The sequence below is a fragment of the Chiloscyllium plagiosum genome, chromosome 6 (genome assembly GCF_004010195.1).
Source record: "Chiloscyllium plagiosum isolate BGI_BamShark_2017 chromosome 6, ASM401019v2, whole genome shotgun sequence".
NCBI lineage: Eukaryota > Metazoa > Chordata > Chondrichthyes > Orectolobiformes > Hemiscylliidae > Chiloscyllium > Chiloscyllium plagiosum.
In genome coordinates, this window is record NC_057715.1 from 94,831,222 (window position 1) to 94,854,889 (window position 23,668).

Consider the following 23,668-nt stretch of genomic DNA (forward strand, 5'->3'; position numbering starts at 1 on the left):
AATGGCGGGATTACCTTACACTGAAAGACGGTAGCGACTGGGCTTGTATACCCTTGAGTTTAGAAAACTGAGAGGGGATCTGATTGAGACATATAAGATTATGAAAGGATTGGACACTCTGGATGCAGGAAACATGTTTCCGCTGATGGGTGAGTGACGAACCAGAGGACACTGCTTAAAAATCCGGGGTAAACCATTTAGGACAGAGATGAGGAGAAACTTCTTCACCCAGAGAGTGGTGGGTGTATGGAATGCTCTGCCCCAGAGAGCAGTGGAGGCCCAGTCTCTGGATTCATTTAAGAAAGAGTTGGATAGAGCTCTCAAGGATAGTGGAATCAAGGGTTATGGAGATAAGACAGGAACAGGATACTGATTAAGGATGATCAGCCATGATCATATTGAATGGTGGTGCAGGCTCGAAGGGCAGAATGGCCTACTCCTGCACCTATTGTCTTCTGTCTTGTCTATTGTCTATAGATTAGATTAGATTCCCTACAGTGTGGAAACAGGCCCTTTGGCCCAACAAGTCCACACCGACCTTCCGAAGAGCAACCCACCCAGACCCATTCCCCTACATTTACCCCTGACTAATGCACCTAACACCACAGGCAATTTAGCATGGCTAATTTACCTAACCTGCACATCTTTGGACTGTGGGAGGAAACCAGAGCACCCGGAGGAAACCCACGCAGGTTGTGAGATGCGACACAGTTCACCAGTTGGGTCTTGGAAGCAACAGTCGTATAAAAATTAGTTTGACATAAAGGACCTTATTTCGATGAATGCAATGTAAGCCATACTGAGTTATTTGAGGAGGAGATTATATGTGTGGTATGATTACTGGAACCTTGTCTCCCTCAACATAAGAAAAGGCAGAATTCCTTATATGAGCATGTGACAAGTACTTACAGTTCATGGTGAGAGGGAATCAGCTCAGTGCCTTTGTGCAGCCAATGGAACCTTAGATTGTCTTTTTTGAATTCTGGCCCTCAGGTGACACTTTGAAGACCACCTGTGATTATTTCTGCTTCACAGAGATGGCCATGATCAATCTGTAATGACCAATTATATGGTTGCTTGTGATTAGGAATTGTATCCCACACTTTTGGGCACATGCAAGATACTATGATAATAGATGTCTTCAGTTTGTAATGTGTAAGTGCCTTATTAATAAAGTTGCCCCTTGAATGGCCTCACATCACTCACAAGTAGATCCTTCTACCTCAGACAGAAAATTAACCAATGGTGCGTGCCCAATCATTTCCCATTTCCATTGTGAATTGACAATTTGCGTGAGGATAGAAAGCAATGCAGGTTGCACTTGGCAGAGTGAGTTGCTGGCGGTGGTAATCATTGCCCCTTCCCCACCTTGAACCTTCATGTTCCTTTCTTCCTGCTCTCTTTGTTGACCCCATCAGTGGTCAGATGGTCAGGTCAGTGGCAGATGGAATTCAATCTGGATAAGTGTGAAAAGATGCACTTCGACAGTGCCTTCCCAAACAAGGCAAGGGAATACATGGTGAACAGAAGCACCTAAAATCAGAGGGACTTTGGTGTGCATGTCCACCAGTCCCTTTAGATAGAGGGTCAGGTAGAATGAAGTGGTAAAAAGGACGTGTGAGATACTTACCTTTATAAGTGGAGGCATAATGTTTAAGAGCAGGGAGGGTAATACTGGAATTACATAAAATGTTGGTTAGGTCACAAGTGAGTCTTGTGTGCACTTCTGAGTCCTAATCATGGAAGGATGTGATTGTACTATCAAGGGTGCAAAGGAGATTTACCAGGATGTTGCCTGGGCTAGAGAGTTTTACTTATGAAGAGAGAAGTTGGATAGAATGTGATTGTTTTTCTTGGAGTAGAGTAGACTGAAGGGGGACATGATTGAGATGGATAAAATTATGTGACAGATAGATAAGAAGGAACTTTACCCTTTGGTGAAGGGATCAATGACCAGGGGGCATAGATTTAAGGTAAATTGCAGGGGGGTTGAGGGATTGTGAGGAAATATTTATATACCCATAGGGTGATTGGAATCTGGAACTCACTGTCTGTACGGGTGGTACATGTAAAAAGTATTCAATGTACACTTGCCAAGGTGTACAAGGCTATGGACCAAGTACTGGAAAGTGGGATTAGATTAATCAGGTGGTTGTTTTTGACGGGTATGGATGGATGGGTTGAAGGGCTTTATTTCTGTTCTGTAGACCTCTCTATGGCTCAATGAGTACTGAGCTTCCACAATCTTGCATTTATATCTTAATCTCCCAATGTTGCCTAGTAAGCTCCAGCCCTACAACATAGTCTCGCAACCATCATGCTGCACTGCCCACTCAATGAAGATGAAGTGGCTGTGACCATTGAAGACTCCCCCCTCCATTGGCTTGTAGTAATCCGTATTTTCCAATAAGCAATCATCTCCTACTATCCTGTCTGCCTCCAGTATGCTGCCCCCTAGTGCCCAATTAACCTTCCAGACCTCCCTTGCCAAAGCACTGGCCCCCATAAGTGCTTTGACTTTCATTAAGCAGATCCCCAGGACTGACGTTTAGCCTAAATCCCTCAACTGACCTGGGCAGACAGCCTTGACTGATAAGGGACTGGGTCCCTTACTGATTTTTTCACAGCTCCCAGCCTGATGAACTTCAAATCTCTGGGCTGTTTGCATTGAACCAGAAAGACTGATTGTGGGCAACTCCCTGAACTGTAATGATATGGACCTCCTGAGCCTGACCACGCCTAGTAGCCAACTGAATGTATCCAAGCCCCTAAACTGAGATCAGATATCCTTCTTGACTGACCCCCCTGGCTATAGACTCTCTCCCATTACCTGATGGGGGACTACTCCCCTTAAACTTCATGCACATGTGATGTGTTTGCAGCATAGCCTCCTGTTGTAGGTGTGACCTGGTGCCATACTGCAACATATCCATCCCTTTGACTGATCATTTCTGACAACCATGGCAAGTTACCTGGCTTTGGGTCTGTGCAGAAATACTGTGAACCTTTACGTTGTGAATTAAATGGAAAATTGCAAAAAGGCAGCACAATGAAACACAGAGATGCTGTGAGCATTCAAGGAGGTGCAAAGTGGCTGAGTATGAAGAGAGTAAGCAAGGTGCCAGGAGATGCACCCTGGTTCAATCCATGAAATGGATGCTTGTTCCTCCTTGCAAAGTGTCCTGGAAGCAGCAATGCAATGAGAGGTGCTGGTGACCTCCAAAGTACTGCACTGATGTAGAGAACTGTCCTTTATTGAGTAGGAGGTATGCCACAATAGGAGGTATGGTGATGTATGTTCATTGCCAACCTCCAAGGAAGTGGTCACTGTCCATGGAACATAAAGTGAGATGTTGGTGATTGCTGTCCAGGATGGAAGACCGGAGGAGGAGGAGCCAGGTACCTGACCCACTTTCAGTTTGGCAACTAACTCTGTCTTGTTCCTATTGGTGCACTGGAGAATAGGAAAGTGCATATTAATGAGGTGTGATTAAGCACTAAATATATGAAAATAGGCCTCTCATCACGCACATTTCTTGACTTGCTGTTCAAACCATGGTTGCAGAATTGGACTTTTTTATTCCTGGCATTGAGAATCTCATTTTACCAAACTCACCTTATTTTCTCATCTGACTAACCATTATTCATATCCCTCAGAGCCTGGACAAATTCAGCCCAAAGGTTGGGAGCATTCAGACCATATAGTCTGGTCCAAAACACATCAGTTCAATTGTGAGGTGAATTAATTAATGCACCCTATGCTTTTCTCTATTGTCAGTAATAGCCCTTCAGCTTTACTTAGAACATTTATTTACATAGGTTTTACAAAATGATTAAGCATAAAATAAGTAACAAATGTTAAGAAATGCTGATATATGATGTTCGTTCAGAGTTTGAGAGTTGAATTGCCACACAAATGCATGTATGTTGTAGTGAACCGCTATGATATCATATTTGTTGTTGTATTGTGCTACATAACTAACAAACTCATAAACTATGACCATGTGTAGGGCAGCTTCCTATATTTTGAAACTATGAATTGAACAGCTTGTGCTAAATTAAGTTGAAGTGGTTTCACAATTTGCATTTATTTGTGTGGCTGGTAACTAATGGAAAAGAATCGCGTTGTTATGCATGATTCATTTTTTTGATTAACCTCTGAAAAAAAAGTAATCACATGTAATAATTAGAGATATAACCCCTGTAGAGTGCGATATTGATTTACTGATGAAAAATGAGCCACACAATGGATTTACTCATGTGTGCAGTGTCAGGGAGTTATGGAGTCTATTATTCATAAAGTAAAAGTCAATATCACACTTGCGATGACCCGCTGTCCTTCTATTTATCATAGGTTGTAAGGCACTTTGGTAATTCTGTTGAAATTACAAATCTTCCTTAATGATTATTAAACTATATACCTCCATTTTGAGAATAAAGCCATTTAATTTCTGTGTACTGAACCTCAAGGGATTAGCTGGTTAGTTTACTTGATGCAAAAAGTTTCACACCATTTGACAGAGGCATGATACATGAACATTGCACCTTTTAATAGATATGTTCAAATCTTTACTGAATCATATTTCACTGGTGATTTTAAATGAGGAGGTAACTTGTTATTTAAATAATTTAATTTTGAACTCATCATAATTTGCTCTGTTGGGAAAGACTATTCCAACCCAGCAAGGATTGTATTTCACTTGTATTTATGCTCTTGTCATAGAACGCAACCAGCAAGCTAAGGTCATATGTTAATATATAAATGCATCATATTTTCAGCAAATATCATGCTGTCTTGTTGATAAACTGCTTTTCTAAGTTTTAAAATATTTTTGGTCCATTATTATTATGAAATACATGGAGTTTCTTTTACTGAAAACCAGAACAGAGAGGTGCTTATCTCTTTACTTATGTGGGGAAATGCCCTTTATTATTGTAGCTTGTTGTAGTTGGGAACAAGTGAATACTTTTCTCAATTGTACATAAATGTTTTTTGTCATTTCATCCATGCATTTTTCACCGCTTTCTCTTTTTATGAAATTCCTTCAAGGATGTGGCTGTCATTGGCCAGGGCACTTTTTCTGGCCCATCCCTCATTGCCTAGAGTGCAGTCAAGAGTCAACCACATGGAGTGACATGTGGGTCAGACTGGGGGGAGGACAGAGATTTCCTCCCTCACGGACATAAATGAATTAATTTTTTTTCAACAGTGGATATTGGTTGCAGATTTCAGATTTAATTTCAAACTTTTCTTGAAATTTAATTTAATTCAATTTTCACCATCTGTCATGGTGGGAGTCAAACCATGTTCCCTGAATATTAATCTGGAGATCTGGATCAGAATGACCACTACCCTCCCGCCTCCCCATACTTCTTTTTTCCTCTCATTTCTGTCTGTGCCTTGTTTCCTTGTCATCTAGATGTTTCCTTCCATATCCTTCCTTTAGTTAACGTCTTTTTCCTGTTTCTCATTCTTGCTGCCATATCCAGAGCCACAGTCTATATGGAAGCTGCTGTCATTAAATTGGTTTCCACTGACATGTTTGCTGTTGCTATGGAAGATCACATCTTGTGCCCACTCGAGCAACCTTGGTGATGACAGTGGCATTGTGCTAACCAGAGCTTTAGTACAGATTGTGGTCCTTTCGAACAGGAACATTTAAGTGTTTTTTTTTAACTCACTCATAGAATGAGGCTGTCGCTACCAGTTCAGTATTTATTGCCCATCCCTACTTGCCCAGAAGGCAGTTAAGTGTCAACCACATTGCTGTGGGTCTGGAGACACATGTAGGTCAGACCAGGTAAGGATGACAGATTTCCTTCCCTGAAGGACATTAGTGAATCCAGATGGGTTTTTCCAACAATCGACAATAGATTCTTAATTCCAGATTCATTATTGATTTCAAATTCCACCATCTGCCATGGCGGAATTTGAACCAGGGTCCCCAAAATGTAAGCTGAGTTTCTGGATTAATAGTCTAATGGTAATACCACTAGGCTATTGCCTCCCCTTAAAAGTAAGTGGCATATGAATTTTCCTTTCTGTTTCTACTGAGAATGTGTGGCACATTGCCCCCTAATTATCAGGGCTCTGAAGAATAATCTCCTGATTATCATTTTACTCTTTCATGGGATGCCTTGGCTTGGCCCGCATTTATTGCCCATCCCTGATCACCCTTGCGAAGTAAGTGGGGAGCTGCCTTCTTGAACTGATGCAATCCATCATGTGGTTTAGGTACCATGACAGTGCAATCAGGGAGGGATTGCCAGGTTTTTGAACCAGTGATGGTGAAGGAATGGCAAATGGTTCCATCATAGCTGGGAAAGGAATCTGCAGCTCGTGGTGTTTCCATGCATCTACTGCCTTTGTCCTTCAAGGTGGTAGGGTTTGTGGGTTGGAAAGTACAATCAACTGAGCCCTGGTGAGTTGCTGCATACATCATATGCGCAATGCACTCCTAATTCATGCATAATTCAGAATTCTTCAGTTATTTTTGTTGAAAGGTGGTACAGTAGTTGAAACAGGAAACTGTGATGGCAATGCGTGATGTTTGAGGTGCCATGCAAGCTGTTGTTTCTACGCAATAATACTTTAAATAGTAGATTCAGTGGTATCATGTGAGCAATTCCAAGATTGTTCACATTTTGTGACAAATGTCTCATTGCAGTGTAAGTAACACTGCTGAATCATATCTGAGAATCTTTATATCTGAGATTTCCTTTCTAGTCATCAGCCTGAGAGCTCATTTGTGAATGAGTGTGACAGAAATATTCAGTGTACAGGGATGAAAGAAGAATGGTGTGTCTGCAGATTGATAAATTGCTACCTAAATGAGATTACTACTAAATAAATTGCATGCATTTATGTTGTTTGTTCATTAGTATTCGCATGCCAAGTGTATGCTTGTCAGGTTATTATTGAGAAATAAATTGCAGGTACTAGGAAAGTGGATCTGACAGCTCTCAGAACCATTGGACTAAAAGGATATTCAGAGAATTTTAAGTAGCCTGTTCAAACCTGTTTCCAAGATTCCCACTTTTTTGTCCCATTATTTCCTCTCCTGAATTGCACTTTCTCCTCTCTGCATTGTCATTGTGCTGAAATCAAGACTACCTGGCACCCTGAAGCATTCTTTTTCAAAGACTTAACATTGTGTGCTTTCTTGCCTTCCCTTCCTTCAACTAGTCAACAGGCATTTAAAACCCACATCTTGATGCCCAATAAATTCCACATCTTGATTCACTTTAGGCATTGCTTTTCGTCCTTGTAAGCTAGATGGTATCAAGGACAGCAGCTCCTCCTCCTTTACTGAGACTTCAAACCAAAACACTGACAAACTTATTGTTTATGTTTTGTACTTTATTTAACTTATTTTAATCATCGACTTTTTTAATCCAGTTCTTTCAGTTGATAATGAATATATGTTAACCTTATGTGTTCCCAATTATGTATTATCACTTTAAAATTAATGATCTGTTTTGCTGACCCATCTGTGCATGTGTGAAAAGGAAAGTGTGAACAACTCATTTGGCAGCAGCAGATTGGATTTCTGTTTTTAGCTGAATTTCCAGCACTTGTTTGGCTGCTGAATACCATTATTCAGAGTCACCTCAGGTAAATGGTGGTTTTTAACTTCAGGAGCGAAGGAAAGGCGATGCCTTTTGTTACATTCCAAATGCTGTGGGATGCCTGCTTCTGGGTGTCCATTAGACCTTGTTGCACCCTTTGAAAGCAGCAGGAAGCTAACAGGCTGGCTTGTAGTCAGCTGCACAAATACTTTGGCCCTTTCAGCACCAAATGAGGTCCTGATGGGTAGCCTGGTTTGTGTAATGCTGCAGTATTTCTTGTAACTTGCACAACTTAAGCTGAGTTTATTCCTATCACTTACTGTCTGGCAAGTGACTATATACCTCTGGACAAAAATGAAAGTATCTTTCAAATCATAAATGTAACAGCTGAATGTATATGTATGTATGTTTGTGTGTATATTAGGGAATATCAAAATGGTGTTTCTGATCATTACTTAAAGTCACTATAAACAAACCCTTACAATAACATGATATTTTGTTTACACAAAGTAAGTTTGCAAATTAATGGCTAACTTTGTTAATTGTGAAGTAATTTTGCTTGGTTCACTAAAATGGACTTCCTACTTCACACAGTTTTTTGGCCATTGTAAGGATTATAAGGTAATTCAGAAATAAAAAAAAATTGATGAGAAGCTGAATAATGGCCCCCTCCCCCAAATATCAGACACCATCCATAACCATAATATAGCACCATCTGTCTCAATGATATTACTGTATGAGATTTTCTTATTAGTGACAACTTCTAATTTGTAATTTAGAGCAATGTTGATAGGCAATATGATTGAGACTTCCAAAATTCATTTAACATCCTTAATATTCACCAAAATAGAAAAGGTGTTTGTTGTATTTGTTGGGTGGCATTTAATCAGGTGAAAAATGCATGTTCTCCAGTCCATTTCCTTTCTTAAACAGGAATCTGTTGAGATGTGAATAATAATTTGTCAGCTTTGTCCCATTCCTGATGTAGCTTTCATATTCAAAACTACACATGTGACAAACACATCTAATGTGCTAAAGTGTGTTTGGAAAACAATTACACAGTTCTCTGTAATTATTTCATTGTTGTGTTATTGCTGTGATAGTTAAAGCAAAGAAACAATGCAAAACAAAAGATGTTTAGTGAGTAAAATATAAAGCATCATTGCCTAAATGTTTATGTAAGAATATAAACACTATCATTTGTATTGAAAAGCTTACTTACCCAACATGAATAATGTTATGCTAAACTGGAGAGTTGAATCCTTTAATTAAGAAAGGCATAGCCACACGTTTTAAACACGTGTTGAATTTTGATAGAGTCTCCTTCTGGCCATAGAGTATGTGGTTGGCACTGTTTAAACAGTTTCAAATACTACAGAAGAGATTTAGTCCTCAATAGTGGACTCAGCAAGATCTTATGCAGCTTATATTGTATTGCTGTCATATAATCAAAGATATGTTGTAACCACTTAGTAGTGTGATGTTGTCTAGACAGCAAATTTTTTCAAACTTTATGTCCCAAAAACAGTGGGAAGTTTGAGTCATTGACATGAGTAGGGGTAAACAGGAGCTGAGTCATAAAACGTTTAAAGCTATCCCCAGTGCTTCCACTGTGGTGTTGTTAATGGAAACTCTTGTTTCTATTCAAAGCACTGTTTCTTTTCAACGCGACAAAGCTTTCATTTGAAGAGAACATCCACTCGAAGGCCTTTTTGTTCTCTGTCCACTCTCCAGTGTTTACCAAGGACGCATGATCAGATAAAGAAAGTATTTTGCTTGCTGGAGGATGTTCTAATTGAGAGGCTTCTGTAAGTTAGCAGTGTGCTGAAAATGATCTCTAAATAAGGCCATGTCATTGTTTAGAAAGAAATTAGAGCCCCATTAACAGTAATCTTATGAAATTATAATTCTGACACATTCACTTTTGTAAGATAGTCTAAGGACAAGAATGTTTGAAATTTTCAATTGCAGCCCCGTCTAATTTGGTGTGGACATAGTTTTTAAATTACAGCAACAAAATAAAAGCCACTGAAAGTTGATGAATTGAGGAGAGAAAATGCTTTTCCAGATTTTAAAATGCACAAAATATATTACTTTGATATATAATGTAACACAAATTTTCAAAGTATTTTGCACAAAGGCTTTATTGTTGCTGGTTCTTTACTGTTTGTTTATAGACACCGTAGTGTTAGGTGAAGGGATAAATGTAGGGGAATGGTTCTGGGTGGGTTGCGCTTCTGCGGTTCGGTGTGGACTTGTTGGGCCAAAGGGCCTGTTTCCACACTGTAAGTAATCTATTCTAATCAGGATTTCAAGTCCTATTTAGATTCGAATCAATAGGATTAAAGTTTATAATATAATAATAGAGCCAGTTGGCAAAAATATGTATGTAGAAACACATTCAAATATTAGAAGTAAAACTCCCTGGTAGTTAACAACAATAATTTACATTGAGCAGACTTTCCTCCCTCTGTTGAATTAGTTGGTGTGAACTGGATGCCACATTGGTCTCACCTTTAGGTTAGACAAGGGTAACAATTAGGAGTAAGTGAGAACTGCAGATGCTGGAGTACCAGAGTTGAAAAATGTGGTGCTGGAAAAACACAGCAGGCCAGGCAGCATCCGAGGAGCAGGAGAATCGACGTTTCAGGCATAAGCCCTTCTTCAGGTAACAATTAGCCAGGCTTCCTTTATTCTGGTTACTATCATTGACCACTCCCTGACCGTATGTGAAAATTGTTTTAAATCAACTTATTCAGCTAGATGATGTCACATCTCCAGGGCTGGTGGGACTTGAGCCAAGACCTTCGAGCGTGGTCAAAGACAAAGGTTTTAAAGTAGGAAACAGTGCTGGAGAGAGGATTAGCCAGGGCATTCCAGAGCTAATGGAATAGCTGACAAAAACAGAGTCATTAAAGTTGAGGCTGCTCAAGAAGCCAGAGTTGAAGGACTGCAGTTTTCTTCTGGAAATTATATCATAGTTTGGTCAAGTGATCTTGGAGGGATCTGTAAACAAAGTTAGGAATTTTAAAATTGATGTCTTGCTTAGCCAGAAGCCAATGTAGGTCAGACAGCATATGGTTGATGGGTGAGAGGGACCTGCTTTGAAGTAGGTCCCAAATACAACATCTCTCTGAGCTCTGATCTGAGTTTATTGGCTCAGTGCTAAAAGATGGCACCTGACGACTTCAACATTGGCTGGGTCAGGTGTAGATGGTGGTGAGGCGGTGGAGGAGGGAATGGTGGTGCAGGTATCATTGATAATGATCTGGCTCAGGACTGATGGACTTTCTTTAAGCTCTATCTTTTTTTTTCTTTTCTTAAACTATTCAAAATTGCACCGGATCATGGTGACTGGAAAAGCTTTTCATTGTATTTCACTACTTTGTCACTGTAAAATACAATAAATGAAAATAAATTCATTCATTCATTCACTCACAGTATAACAAGTCAGATATTGGTGTTGGAAACAAAAGGTTGTGGTTGATTTCTCTGCATTGCTTTCAGTTACAATTTTTGTTTTTTTTATCAGTGAATACCTTCAGTGCAATTATTTTCTGAACCATTATTAAGTGCAATCTTTAGAAGCAAGATAGGGCTTTCTAATAATAAATTGCTTTTATTTCATGTCAAAAATTCTTAAAATGCTACACAATTTTTATATGTAGTTACTGTGGTTGTAAAAGAAAACACAGACACTGTTAACCATTCTAAAGGTGAAACTCCTTCTCTAAATGTCTCCACTCTCTCTCCTCTTTTACAACCTTCTTAAATCTACTTCCTTGACAATGCTTTGGTCACCAATCCTAATATTTCTTCAGCTGCAAAATGTTATTTGCCAAGGCTTCTTCTGCAGGTCTTGGGACCATTTGTCACATTAAAGACTGTTATATAAATGCAAATTATTGCTGTACGAGCAATATTCCACAAACTCAATGACATGTGCAACAGTCTGGTGCTGTTAGTTGAGAGAGCAATGTTAGCCAGGATGTTGAAAACAAATTGCTTGCCTGAACCATAGAACAAAAACTTGAGACTTTTAACTTCATGTTGTTATGATCTCAGTAGAGACTGGTGTTCCCTTTTTTTAGAAATCTGAAAACTCGAAGTACTTACTAAAAGAATGCTGCCATATGGTTCACAGTTTAACTCAAAGGAACTTTACAATCTAAGAAGATGGATATTAATAACTATGCCTTAAATAACCAGTAATATTAAACATATCAAAAGCATAAAGAACGCAGGTGCTTGTATTTTATTCTCAATGCAACTTTTTTCTGATACTCATTTGATTTACACCTCCTATAACTTAAGTTGGATACTTATTAGAAATTGGAAAATTAGCCACTTAACCTAAGTACTGATTTGTCGAAGGGCTTTACATTTTTGGACTCTCTGCTTACTTCTGGCAAAGTTAAAAATCACACAACACCAGGTTATAGTCCAACTGGTTTAGTTGGAAGTACAAGCTTTCAGAGCACTGCTCCTGCGTCAGGTAACTAGCCACTGGCTACCTGATGAAGGAGCAGCGCTCAGAAAGCCTGTAACTTCCAAAGAAACCTATTGGACTATAACGTGGTGTTGCATGATTTTTAACTTTGTCCACCCCCAGTCCAACACCGGCACCTCCACATCATGGCTACTTCTGGGAAGGCTATTGCTTTTAAGCTCCATTAACTGTCACTTGGTTTGTAGGCTTGTGGTTGTTCACAGGTGGGGCTATTGTCATAGCCTTATAGGCTGTTGGGGTTAGAACTCTCCTGGTCCAATTATTTTTTAACTCTGGAATGCTGCTGGACAAAGCTGTTCCTTGCTCTGTGTTATGTCTTTAAGAGTCAGTGTGCCATATTTCTTTTAAGAGATGTATGCTCATGATATTATCGCTATATGTGAGCTGTGGGTGTAAAAGTCTCATACTTCATATTACTGTGGATTACTTGAAATGTGACATGCTACCAAAAGCATAACATCTGTCGCAATTGACTCACTTAATATCAGCCTAGGCACTTACTTGTCTATGAATGTAAAGTTTGATCTAATTCTTAGCTATAATAAATGTCCATTGGTCTCTTCTATACCACAGGATCCACACTAATTGCTTATGCTATGGATGATAATATGAATATTGCTGAACACTTTGCTGGATACATTATTACATCAGTCCACAACCAGATTCCTGTTTGACATTGGAGTCACACCCACAATCTACTCATCCGATAATTAACCTCTTGAAGACACTTTGCTATTCTACTATTTATCTCTCAGGCAACCTAATCACAGGATTGGTTACAGGAAGTTGGCTGCTTTATCAGAAAAACTAATTCTTATTGGGACGACTGTCTCATCGTGAAACATACTTTGTTCCTCAAAGCACATGGGCCTACACAGTATCGCATTTCTGGTGAAATAGTAATTTCTCACCACTGCATTCGGGGTGTCAGAATGGAATATAGACTGAATTCATCATGTTGGTATAAACTCTCAAGCTGATGATGAGGCACTGCAGTTCCTGAACTTTGCAAGCAACAAAGGTGATTCTTAATTCATATTTTGTTGGCTGCTTTCAGCTTCAAACATAGCTGCACACATATTTTCTATTCCTTACCACTCTGGAGCAAATTTTGTTAAAAGAAAATCGGCATGAGTGAAAGTAAAGTGATAGCAATATTATACTGTGTGCTGTTTATGTTGGAATAAACTTGCAGCTCTCAAGATCTAGTCCCGTACCTAAAAGATGGCATCCTACTCCAGAAAAATCATTAGTTCTAGCAAAAGAGGGAGATTAGAGAAGGAAAGAAAATCTCCTCTTGCAAAAGCATGACCAGCAAGTGTAATAGCAAAACAAAGTAGGACAAGCATTAAGAACAAGAGAAAAGCATTTAACATTCTAGCTAAATGCCAGTCCTCACATCATCCTAATATCCCTCTGAATCCAAAAGTCCTTTGATAAAGATGGACAATATAATACCAGCAAATAACATTGAATAATCATTAAATATAATTGAATAACATTAAATACATTTAGTTATCTAAAGCAATAGGCACACAATTGCTGATCTTCTTGTGGTCTCTTGTAACAATAGAATACTTAGATCATAACAGATTAACCATTTATTGGATACAAGTGACATATATTTTCATTTGACAATGCTGTTCTCATGTTTCCATCTTTCCTGTGGACTGAGAAATGACTTACTCCAGATATCAAAGACTAACTTGCCAAGCTTTAATCATTCCATCACTTATCTCTCTGAATGGTAGTTTACTTTGTCACCGTTCTAACCTAACTGCAACCATATTTGAATTATGCCAGTAAATGCTCAGTTTCCAACTACAGCTGCACCTTCGCAAGCAACCACTGTACAATGTTAGATGTCACCTGGCTATGATGTAGGCATTTTAATAATGTTTGGCCCAGTATCAATGACGTTGAGCCTTTTAGGGTACTGTATGTTATCGGAGGAGGCAGAGATTTACTTCCCAAGTGCCATGTTTAGTACAAAGTAATTAATAGTCCCTTTCCTTTAAGATGTCACTGATGTCTGTAAATGTTGAACATCCTTGACCTGTGTGATTTTGGCAGGAATGGCCTATTATAGGAGACCCTGATGGGTTTTTTTTATAACCATTTTTGTTCTTGTCAATTGCGGGATCTTAAGTTGGAACAAAAATGCTTATTGATGTGATGTTATATGATAATTGGAATGGGATTAATTATACATGCGCATCAAAATGGTTTCAGGAATGTTTGGACTTTCTTCATTCCATATTATCTTTTCAGATTTTGTGACTGGAAATTTTCTGCACTTGTAATGATGAAGATTAAGATTTAAGCTTCAATTAAAGCAATGGAAGGAACATAATATTTCACTGATTGCTGTTACTTCAAAAGACTGTTAAATGGAATTTAAAAGATTGTTACATTTGCTAAATTTTCATTTATCGCACACTTTCACTACAACGTCTTTTAGACTGGAAGACAGTGAATGTAATTCCTTTGTCAAAATGTGCAGGAGATTGAAAGAAGCAATCTCCAGGCCAGTTAACATTTAACATTTATCATCAGGAAGATGTTACAAGCTATTATTGAATACCTTACAGCTGAAAATTTAGAAAAATTCAAGGTGTTCAGGCAGAGTCATGGCTTTATGAAAGATAAATCACTTTAAACTCCAAGCTATTGGAGTTCATTGAGGAAAGAACATATGCTGTGGATAAAGGGGACCTTTAGATGTACTGTATTTAGATTTGCAGAAGTGAACAGGTGCCACATTCTAGGTTACTGCAGGAAATAAAAACTCATGGGGTATGTGGCAACACATTGGCATGGAGAGAATAGGAAACAAAGTGTAGATCATTTTCTGGTTGGCAGGTATGGCCTCAATTTTTACAATTTATGTGAAGTGAAATTCACCATAGTCTACCAGGTCATAGGGCTGCTCTTAATAGAAAGAGATGACTGGTAGTGTTCCCACACGTCAGGCATTGGGAGATGGTGGGAAGGATTCCTTTATGATAACCCACACTGTTGGCATCACAAACTAGCCATCCAACCAATTGAGCTATGTATGTATGACTTGGATGAAGGAGACAGAGGTATGGTTGCTAAATCAGCTGACAATACAAAGATAAATGTATCTATGTCAAGGATCTGGAAAATGGAGCATCATGTGGGAAAATGTGTAATTGTCCATTTTGGCAGAAAGAATGAAAAAGAAGCTGATTATCGAAAGGATGAGAGATTGCAGAGCTCTGAGATGTCCAGTGATCTGGATGTCCTAGTGCATGAGTCACAGAAGATTTGAATGCACGTACAGCAAATAATTAGGGAAACTAAGGCAGTTAATGGCAATTGTCTTTTCCCTAGGATAGGGGATTTCAAGACTATGGGGCATGTTTTTAAGGTGCAAGGAGAGAGATTTAAAAAAGAAATGAGGGGCAAATATATTACACAGAGGGTGATTTGCGTGTGGAATGAACTTCCTGAGGAAATGTGAATGTGGATATAGTTACAGTATTTAAAAGACATTTGGATAAGTACATGAATAAGAACGGTTTGGAGGGATACAGGCAGATAGGTGGGACTAGTTAAGTTTGGGATTATGAACGGCATGGACTGTTTGGAACGAAGGGTCTATTTCTGTGCTGTATACTCTGACTATGACTAACATTATTGTTACAAAAATAAGGAGATAAAAGAAATAACTGCAAATGTAGAAATCTGAAACAAAAACAGAATTGAGGGAGAAACTCAGTAGATCTGAGAGCATCTGTGGAGAGAAAGCAGAGTCAATGTTTTGAGTCCGTTGACCATATTGAAGAAGGGTCAGGAAGTTAAAACATTTATTCTGTTTCTCTCCACAGATTCTGCCAAGGGTAAGGAGGTTATGTTTCAGTTATACAGGGCACTGGTAAGACGACATCTGGTAAACTGTACAGTATTGGTTTACTTATTTAAGGGCATAAATATGTTGCAAGAAGCTCAGTGTAAGGTTACTAGACTAAAACCCGGACTGGGTAGGCAGTCTTGTAAGGAAAGGTTGGAGAGGCTATGCTTGTAAAAAAGTAACTGGTGACTTAATTATAATGTATCTAATACTGATGAGTCCTGACAGGGTGCATGTGGAAAAGATGTCTTCTCTTGTGGGAGATCTAGAACAAGGGGTCACATTTACCACTTCCTCAGGAAGTTCATTCCACACGTGAATCACCCTCTGTGTAAAATATTTGCCCCTCATATCTTTTTAAATCTCTCTCCTCTCACCTTAAAAATAAAAAGTTAGTTTTTATGACAGAGGTGGGGAAAAATTCTTCTCACAGCTTTTAGAACTCGTTTCTTCAAAAGGCAGTGGAAGCAGGATGTTTGAATTTTGTTAAGCTAAGGTAAATTGATTATTGATAAGCATGAGGGTGTAACGTTATTGAGGGCAGGCAGGAATGTGGACAAATCGTATCAGCCATGATTTAACTGCATGCCAGAACAGGCTCGAGAAACTAAGAGGTCCATTCCCACTCCTAATTCTTGTGTTGTTAAGAGGATCATAGTTAGTTACAGCTCTGAGTGCAGTGCTGTCCAAACAGTGTTTTCTTTCTAAGCTACACGATGTTTCGTGCACAATGATCACAATACAGTATTAGGGTCTGGAAGTTGTTTGCCATGCAAGGGCATCGTTTCCTAGAGGGAACAATGCTTCCAAATCCTTTCTCCCTGTGAACCCATTTTAGTGTTCTTAACATGATGTTAACCCAGAGATGGGGGGACAGCTTCTGACAGCTGTCAGTTGACTGGGGCTGGGTGAGTGATGCATGGGGCGGGGCATTGTGGTGTGAATGGCAACATTAAAACCATTTCTGTGGCACAATATGTTTCATACTCTTTTACTATGAAATGGATATCTTTGACAAAGGTCTTTCCATTCAAACATTTGCACTGCCTTGTATGTATAAGTGCATCAAAATTAAAATAATACACTCTCTAACAGCAGGCAGTCGTTAGTGATGGATTGATAAGTCCATGCTGCTGTTGGGAGCACAATCATCACCAGGAGGTTAAAGATGATATATGTGTACTTTTTAAAGAAAGGAAGGTTATTTTTGTTGTTGGAAGATGTGGGACGAGGGGGTTATTGTCAAGTTCCTCCATCATCACAGGTAAGTCCTCCCCTATAGGAACTGACAAGATGGCTTTTTGTGTTTAATCCATTCACAGGGTGCAGACCAGGTTTATTACTCAGAGGATGGTTAAGAGTCAACCATATTGCTATGGATCTGGAGTATATTTAGGCCAGACCAGGTGAGGACAGCAATTAACTTCTCTAAAGGACATTAGTGAACCATTTGGGTTTTCCACCAATTGACAATGGTTTCATTATACCCTTAATTCTAAGTTTTTAATTCATTTCTAATTCCACCTTCTGCAATGGTGGATTTTGAACCCAGGCCCCATAATATTACCTGGGTCTCTCTGGATTAATAGCCTAGTTGTAATACCACTATGCCATCACCTCCACACGCCAACATTGATATAGCAGTTGAGGAACTGACTCTTTTCTATCCTGTCTTAACGCTTAACCATCTTAAGGGTCTGAATTGGCAGTGAAACGTGAAGGTCAAATTTGCCCAGAACTTAATTGCAGCAGAAGTGAGAAGGAAATGGAGTTCTGGCTTGCCACTAGCCAACCAAATTAAGTTACCTCCTCACCTCTAGTCCTGCTGCCTCTGCCTCAGGAAGATTCTGCCCCTGGTTTTGGAACCCTTGCCATAAGGGATGCTGAATTTCTAAGTCAACTCTCCTGCCATCTAAGCCTTAGTGGGTGGGGAGCTGTGTGAGTGACATACCTGTAGCACCGAGACACTAATTAGGTCATAAAATTATGCAGGAATTATCATTTAATGCTTTGTGGAGAAATTATATGCGAGAAAAGGATGGAAAATATTCTATGAGAAACTGTGCACACCAGCTTCATTGATTGATAGTTTTATGCCTTCCTGAGTAGGATATTATTAAAATGTCTTTCAGAAGGCAGTTACCGTCATGCTGTATCAGAGCTGTTGATGTTCTGATTTTGTCTGTTTCACTGCCAAATAAAGTGGTGCTGATCTATCTTCATAATGATGCATTTGAAATAACTGCTCATGTATTGTTGTTATGTAAAGATTCCAAAGTAGAGGGCAATTAGTTGTGCTGCATTATAAAAAGGAGATGCTGCAAACTACGATGTTGCCTCAGAGTGCTTAATGCAATAGAGAGAAATGAGCTTGCTATAGTCTTTTCTGAAGCTCTAGTTTTATTGGCCTCCCCCGAAGGTGCTCACTCATGTCTTATTATAAGGATATGATCAGCTCTCTGGGACCTACCTGTCATTGAGACAGAAACAGTGCACATTGATAAGCGAGTTGTTCCTGGCAGATATCATAGTCAAGCCCAATCCTGTTAATCTGGTGTCTGTGTGTGTTCACATTCTGTCAGAAATCACTGAGTAGCAATTAGGAGCAATAATCTTTTCCCTCCTTTCTGCTGACTGTTGCTAGACTGTTTATTGCCAAACCTAATTTTGCCTTCACCTGTTTGATGCTATTTCTCTTTCAGCACTTGCTGATTTCACTTTTTCTTGCCTAGTGCAGGAATGTTGTGGCTAATTATAATGTCCCACTTTCCATCACACTTCTGCTGAGCACATGTCGGCAGAATTTAATGTTTGTGTAGGGTATCTTGCTCATCAGATGAGGAACCGGTGGGAGACTCTTGTTGCCTCTTTTGGGAAATGGTTAATTAGAATGAATTGCCCATCAGGCATTTAAATGATCAGCATAAGCTTTCTCTGGGATTTATGAATCTGAATGGAAATCCCAATCAGAGGTCAACAGCTCTCCATTGTTGACTTATTTTGAGTCCTTGAACTTAACAGTACTGTGACTTCACTGAAACTGGCTGCAAGATAGCAGCTCCCAGTCAGTACCTCATCATAAAAGGTAGAGTCACCATTGTCTTACCCAGACCCTCACTAGAGAGCCTATGGTGGTTTAACATGAGGGTCACCACACCTCAGGAGAAGGTAAAAGTTGTGCCCTTCATAGTAACCTCAACTAGGGCAGCAATCAAACTCACACTGCTGGCATCATTGTGCATTACAATCTAGTTCTCCAACCAGCTGAGCTAACAATCACATGGTTGTGGCACACCAGAAGGCATTTTGATACAGATTGCAATTCTATCCCAAAAAGACTAAAAGAAATTGCATGCACCCTCTTGTAGATTTTGAATTTCCCAAGATATACAATATATGCATAACAGTTCTAATGCATTGGTTGTTCATTATTCCCATCAGTCTCTGCATATGCAATGCACAACCAGATGAAATCACAATCTGTTCTGTCAAAGATATGTTTGAGCTGATTTACAATCTTTGCATTTCTGCACATGATGATGACTTTCCTGAGAGTAATTTTCTCTTTTCTCAGTAGATGTGCTCTCCATGCGGATCACTTATGCCTAATACACTTTTGTTTTTAATGACTGGGCTTGTATACCCTTGAGTTTAGAAGACTGAGAGGGGATCTGATTGAGACATATAAGATTATTAAAGGATTGGACACTCTGGAGGCAGGAAACATGTTTCCGCTGATGGGTGAGTGACGAACCAGAGGACATAGCTTAAAAATACGGGGTAAACCATTTAGGACAGAGATGAGGAGAAACTTCTTTACCCAGAGAGTGGTGGCTGTGTGGAATGCTCTGCCCCAGAGGGCAGTGGAGGCCCAGTCTCCGGATTCATTTAAGAAAGAGTTGGATAGAGCTCTCAAGTTTAGTGGAATCAAGGGTTATGGAGATAAGGCAGGAACAGGATACTGATTAAGGATGATCAGCCATGATCATATTGAATGGTGGTGCAGGCTCGAAGGGCAGAATGGCCTACTCCCGCACCTATTGTCTATTGTCTATTAATTTAGTCATATTTTCATTACAAAGATTCTCAGTTTTCTGTGAGGTAAGTCAATGAAGTCACATATTGATCAACAGACCCTTTTTCACTTTGGGGCTGAATATTGAACACAACTTTCACAAGTTATGTTCAGGTGGACTTCAAATCCATGCTTTATAAAATTTCTGCTGTATTTTTTCAGTTCTGCAGAAAGACTAAGAGTGATGTACACTTTGAAACAAAAGCTTGTCAGCAGTGACAAGGTTGATAAGAGGGCAGCTATGCGAAGCTGCTCTGGCTTGTTAAGCAGATCTGTCACAATTTCATAATTCAGGCAGGACGTGCAGAAAATTAATTGCTTTGCTTCATTTCATCTTCCATTTTGACTGGATCTGGAAGGGAAAAATTGCAGCCAGTGTGCCTCATCCTGCATTTCAGCTGTTTCTTAGTTCTTCCTCAAATCCTTTTCAGTGGCTTGTACCTTTGTCTGTCGGTCTGTCCGTAGTTGTGCTTTTTTTTCTTCAACACTGAATCTCAGCTTCACTCCTGACACCATATTTCAAGCTGTAATGACAACAATTTATACAATACTGTAACTTTAGTGAAACTGGTGAGAAGATAGCTGGCCACTGTCAGTGCCTCATAGAATAGATTACACTGGTATGGCAAATTAAGGGGAACATTGGTTGAGACAAAATTTCCATCCTAGACACCACTGGGAGCAGTCACTTAGTGACGACCCAGACTATAGGTGACTGAGGGAGTGTAACAAAAGGATGGAGCCTTAATGTAGGTTTGGAAGAGTCCAGTGTTAATTGGAATAAGGGCAGAATATGGCTCTTAGTAGGACTCGCTAGCTCCTGATGCCAGGTCTCTCGATCAAGCACTGAACTTCTTTTAACATGGGACCCACCGAAAGTCTATAAGCAAACCCAAAAAGGGCTTTGCTTTTTTGGATCCCTGCCTGGCAGCACCTTGCCCTATCAATGATTGCACATTCACTTAAGGGCTTGAATTACCAACCAAATGGGGAAGATCACCTGCAAGCCTCCCTGTCCCAGATTTTATTGAACTGGGGCGGGAAGGCAACAGGGCTTCCATTGTTCCAATGGCTAAACTATCCCAACACCTCCTAATACATTGCTGGGGGTGGAAACATTAAATTCTACCTAATGAGTTGAAACTTGGAACTTTGCTGATCCTCTTCAGTGAGTGTGCGCTGTGGGAAAATGTTGAAAAATTGCACCAAACGCACATGGTACAGAATAATCTTGTATACTACCCCACTTCTTCACCCATGGAATCACATAATTGGACTATGGGGGGGGGTCATCAAGCATCAAACTGACATGCTCTGCCCGTCTAATTATTCATGATAAGTGCTCACAGTGGTGTTTAAGAACACTTGCAGGCACGCATTTGTACTGCATTGTGAATATTTTTTGCAACATATTCAGACAGTACCTATAGGCCACCTCTAGTATGCAGAACTGTTACAAAAATCTTTGAAAAACTAGTCTGAATGAAATAGTTCTTTTTACTGTGGAGTCTAATTTAAATAAAAGGTAAGTGCAGGATATGTAAATGATTCAAATATAAAATTCTGTTGTTATATTAATAGCTTTCCCCTTTTTTTGCAGAATAATGGATCCCTGAATTGGTGTCAAAATCACAAACAATGCTCAAAGGTGAGTACACACCAAACAAGAGATGAGATGTAATTTGTAAGAACTTGCCATATGAAACTTTGCATAGTTAATAGCAATGGTAGAGTAACATGCACTGTTACATGTATTACATGGTTTTATGTAGTGGCATGGTTTTAATTGAATCTGAACTGACTGCACCCTTGCTCTCTTTCATAAATGTACTTGCTTGTGCTGGAATTTCACAGGTCTTCATTTCCTCTTTGAGTCTATGCTGCTACAGTGCTGCCAGGTTATTGAGCTATAGTGGGAGTTTGCAGACAAGTTTATTCTTGATTTCACTGTGTCCTTGCAGTTGTTTTTTTTCCCAGTAGGGGGTTATTAACTTCCACTTATGAGTGAGAACCATTTCTGATTTTATCCCTGCCTGATGTAGTAAGGTTGCAGAAACTAATGGCTGTTCCTCCATTATCAGTCCAGCTGATTAATTTTCTCCATGTAGACTGGGGATTGAATGTGGGACATTCCATAATGGACCATGCATTTACATTCTCAGCCTGGGGAGATAAACTAACCTCAATGTCAAAGGATCAGACTATTTTTGTAGCTAAAAAAGATTCTTGCTTAACTTTTGGATTCCTTTTGGAATTTTAAATCAATAATATGTATATATCTAATTATCGATTAAATATGCTTCCAGAATTGGGAGGTTTTTGAGGGGGCTAAAAATGTCACAAGCTTCTCAAGCAAATGATTTGAATTCATTTGAACAGCATCAGAGACCTACATCAGTTACTATTTGTCTCTGTTTCCTTGGTAAAAGTGTACACCACCTTTTGTCCTGCTTCTTGCTGACTCTTTGACCCCAATAGATCACACAGCAACAAAGCCCATATCTTCCTGGTCAGACTGTGTTCAAGACTCCTGGAGAGACAGGACAATGTGCTGGCATCATCCAGGGTCAGAATAACACTAGAGACTGCAGGCTTCGGTTGTTCTTTTCACACAGAAATAATGGAAGGATCACCCTTCTGTAGCTCCAGAAGATTATTTCACTCAAGGCTGTGAAGAATGAGTGAAGGCAAGCTGTCAGTTTCTTTGTCTACATATCAGTTGTCCAGCACAGCACATCAGTGACAGCAACTGAAAGAGTTGAGATTCAATCATTTGATGCAAGATGTAGCACTTTGAAGAGCTCTCTCACTTGACTGTAATGTATTAATTCATATTTAATGCATTATCCTATTCACCTTTCTGCCACACGCGTCTGGATTATATCTCTAACAAATGCATTTTTTTCCTTTGTCAAACAGTAGTTCACAAATGAATATTTGTAAAATAATGAATACATCTGATAACTATGATGTAGCAGATGTTTATCTATCGCTAAAAATGAATTTCAAATAATTTAAAGGTATTTAGGGCAAGTGATTTTGTCAATTGCCCTTGTCATTATTTAAATATAGGAAATGGGTTTGAAATCTCTCCCAGTTAACCTGATATTATTTACAATAAAAATCTGTGTCAGTTATCTGCAAATGTTATCCCATTTTGTATCAGCAATTAAATAAGGAAGTGCTCACGTGGATGTTGCTGGCTGAGCGAGCATTTGTTACCCATCCCAAATTGTACTGGAGTTGGTGGTGATGAGCATCCTCTTGAACTGCTGCAGTCCATGGTGTGTAGGGACAAGGGGAATCCCAGGGGTTCTGCCCTTAGCCTTCTGGGAAAGTGAGCTCCCAGGTTTGGAAGGTGCTGTCAAAGGATCCTGGGTAATTTACTGCAGTGCATCTTGTATATAGCGCACAAGACTGCCACTGAGCCTCAACAGTGAAGGGAGTGAACATCGTAGGTGGGGTGAATGGGATGCCAGTCAACCAGGCTGCTTTGTCCTGAATGGTGGTGAGCGTTTTGAGTGCTTTTGGAGTTGAGCTCTTCCACAGAAGTGGAGAGTATTCCATCACACTCTTGACTTGTGCCTTGTAGGTGGTGAACATGACTTGAGGAGTTAGAAGGTGAGTTAAGCAGTGC

At 39.5% G+C, this 23,668-nt stretch overlaps 1 protein-coding gene across 3 annotated transcripts in view; it reads left to right on the forward strand.

Annotated features, from left to right (window-relative positions):
• The window catches only part of LOC122550840 (anosmin-1), a 206,365-nt gene that overhangs the window by 7,987 nt on the left and 174,710 nt on the right, over window positions 1–23,668 (forward strand). For all 3 annotated transcript variants that reach the window (XM_043692162.1, XM_043692163.1, XM_043692161.1), the window contains exon 2: window positions 21,632–21,679. In XM_043692162.1, the coding sequence (XP_043548097.1) occupies window positions 21,632–21,679 (48 nt within the window). The remainder of the gene's footprint in view (window positions 1–21,631; window positions 21,680–23,668) is intronic.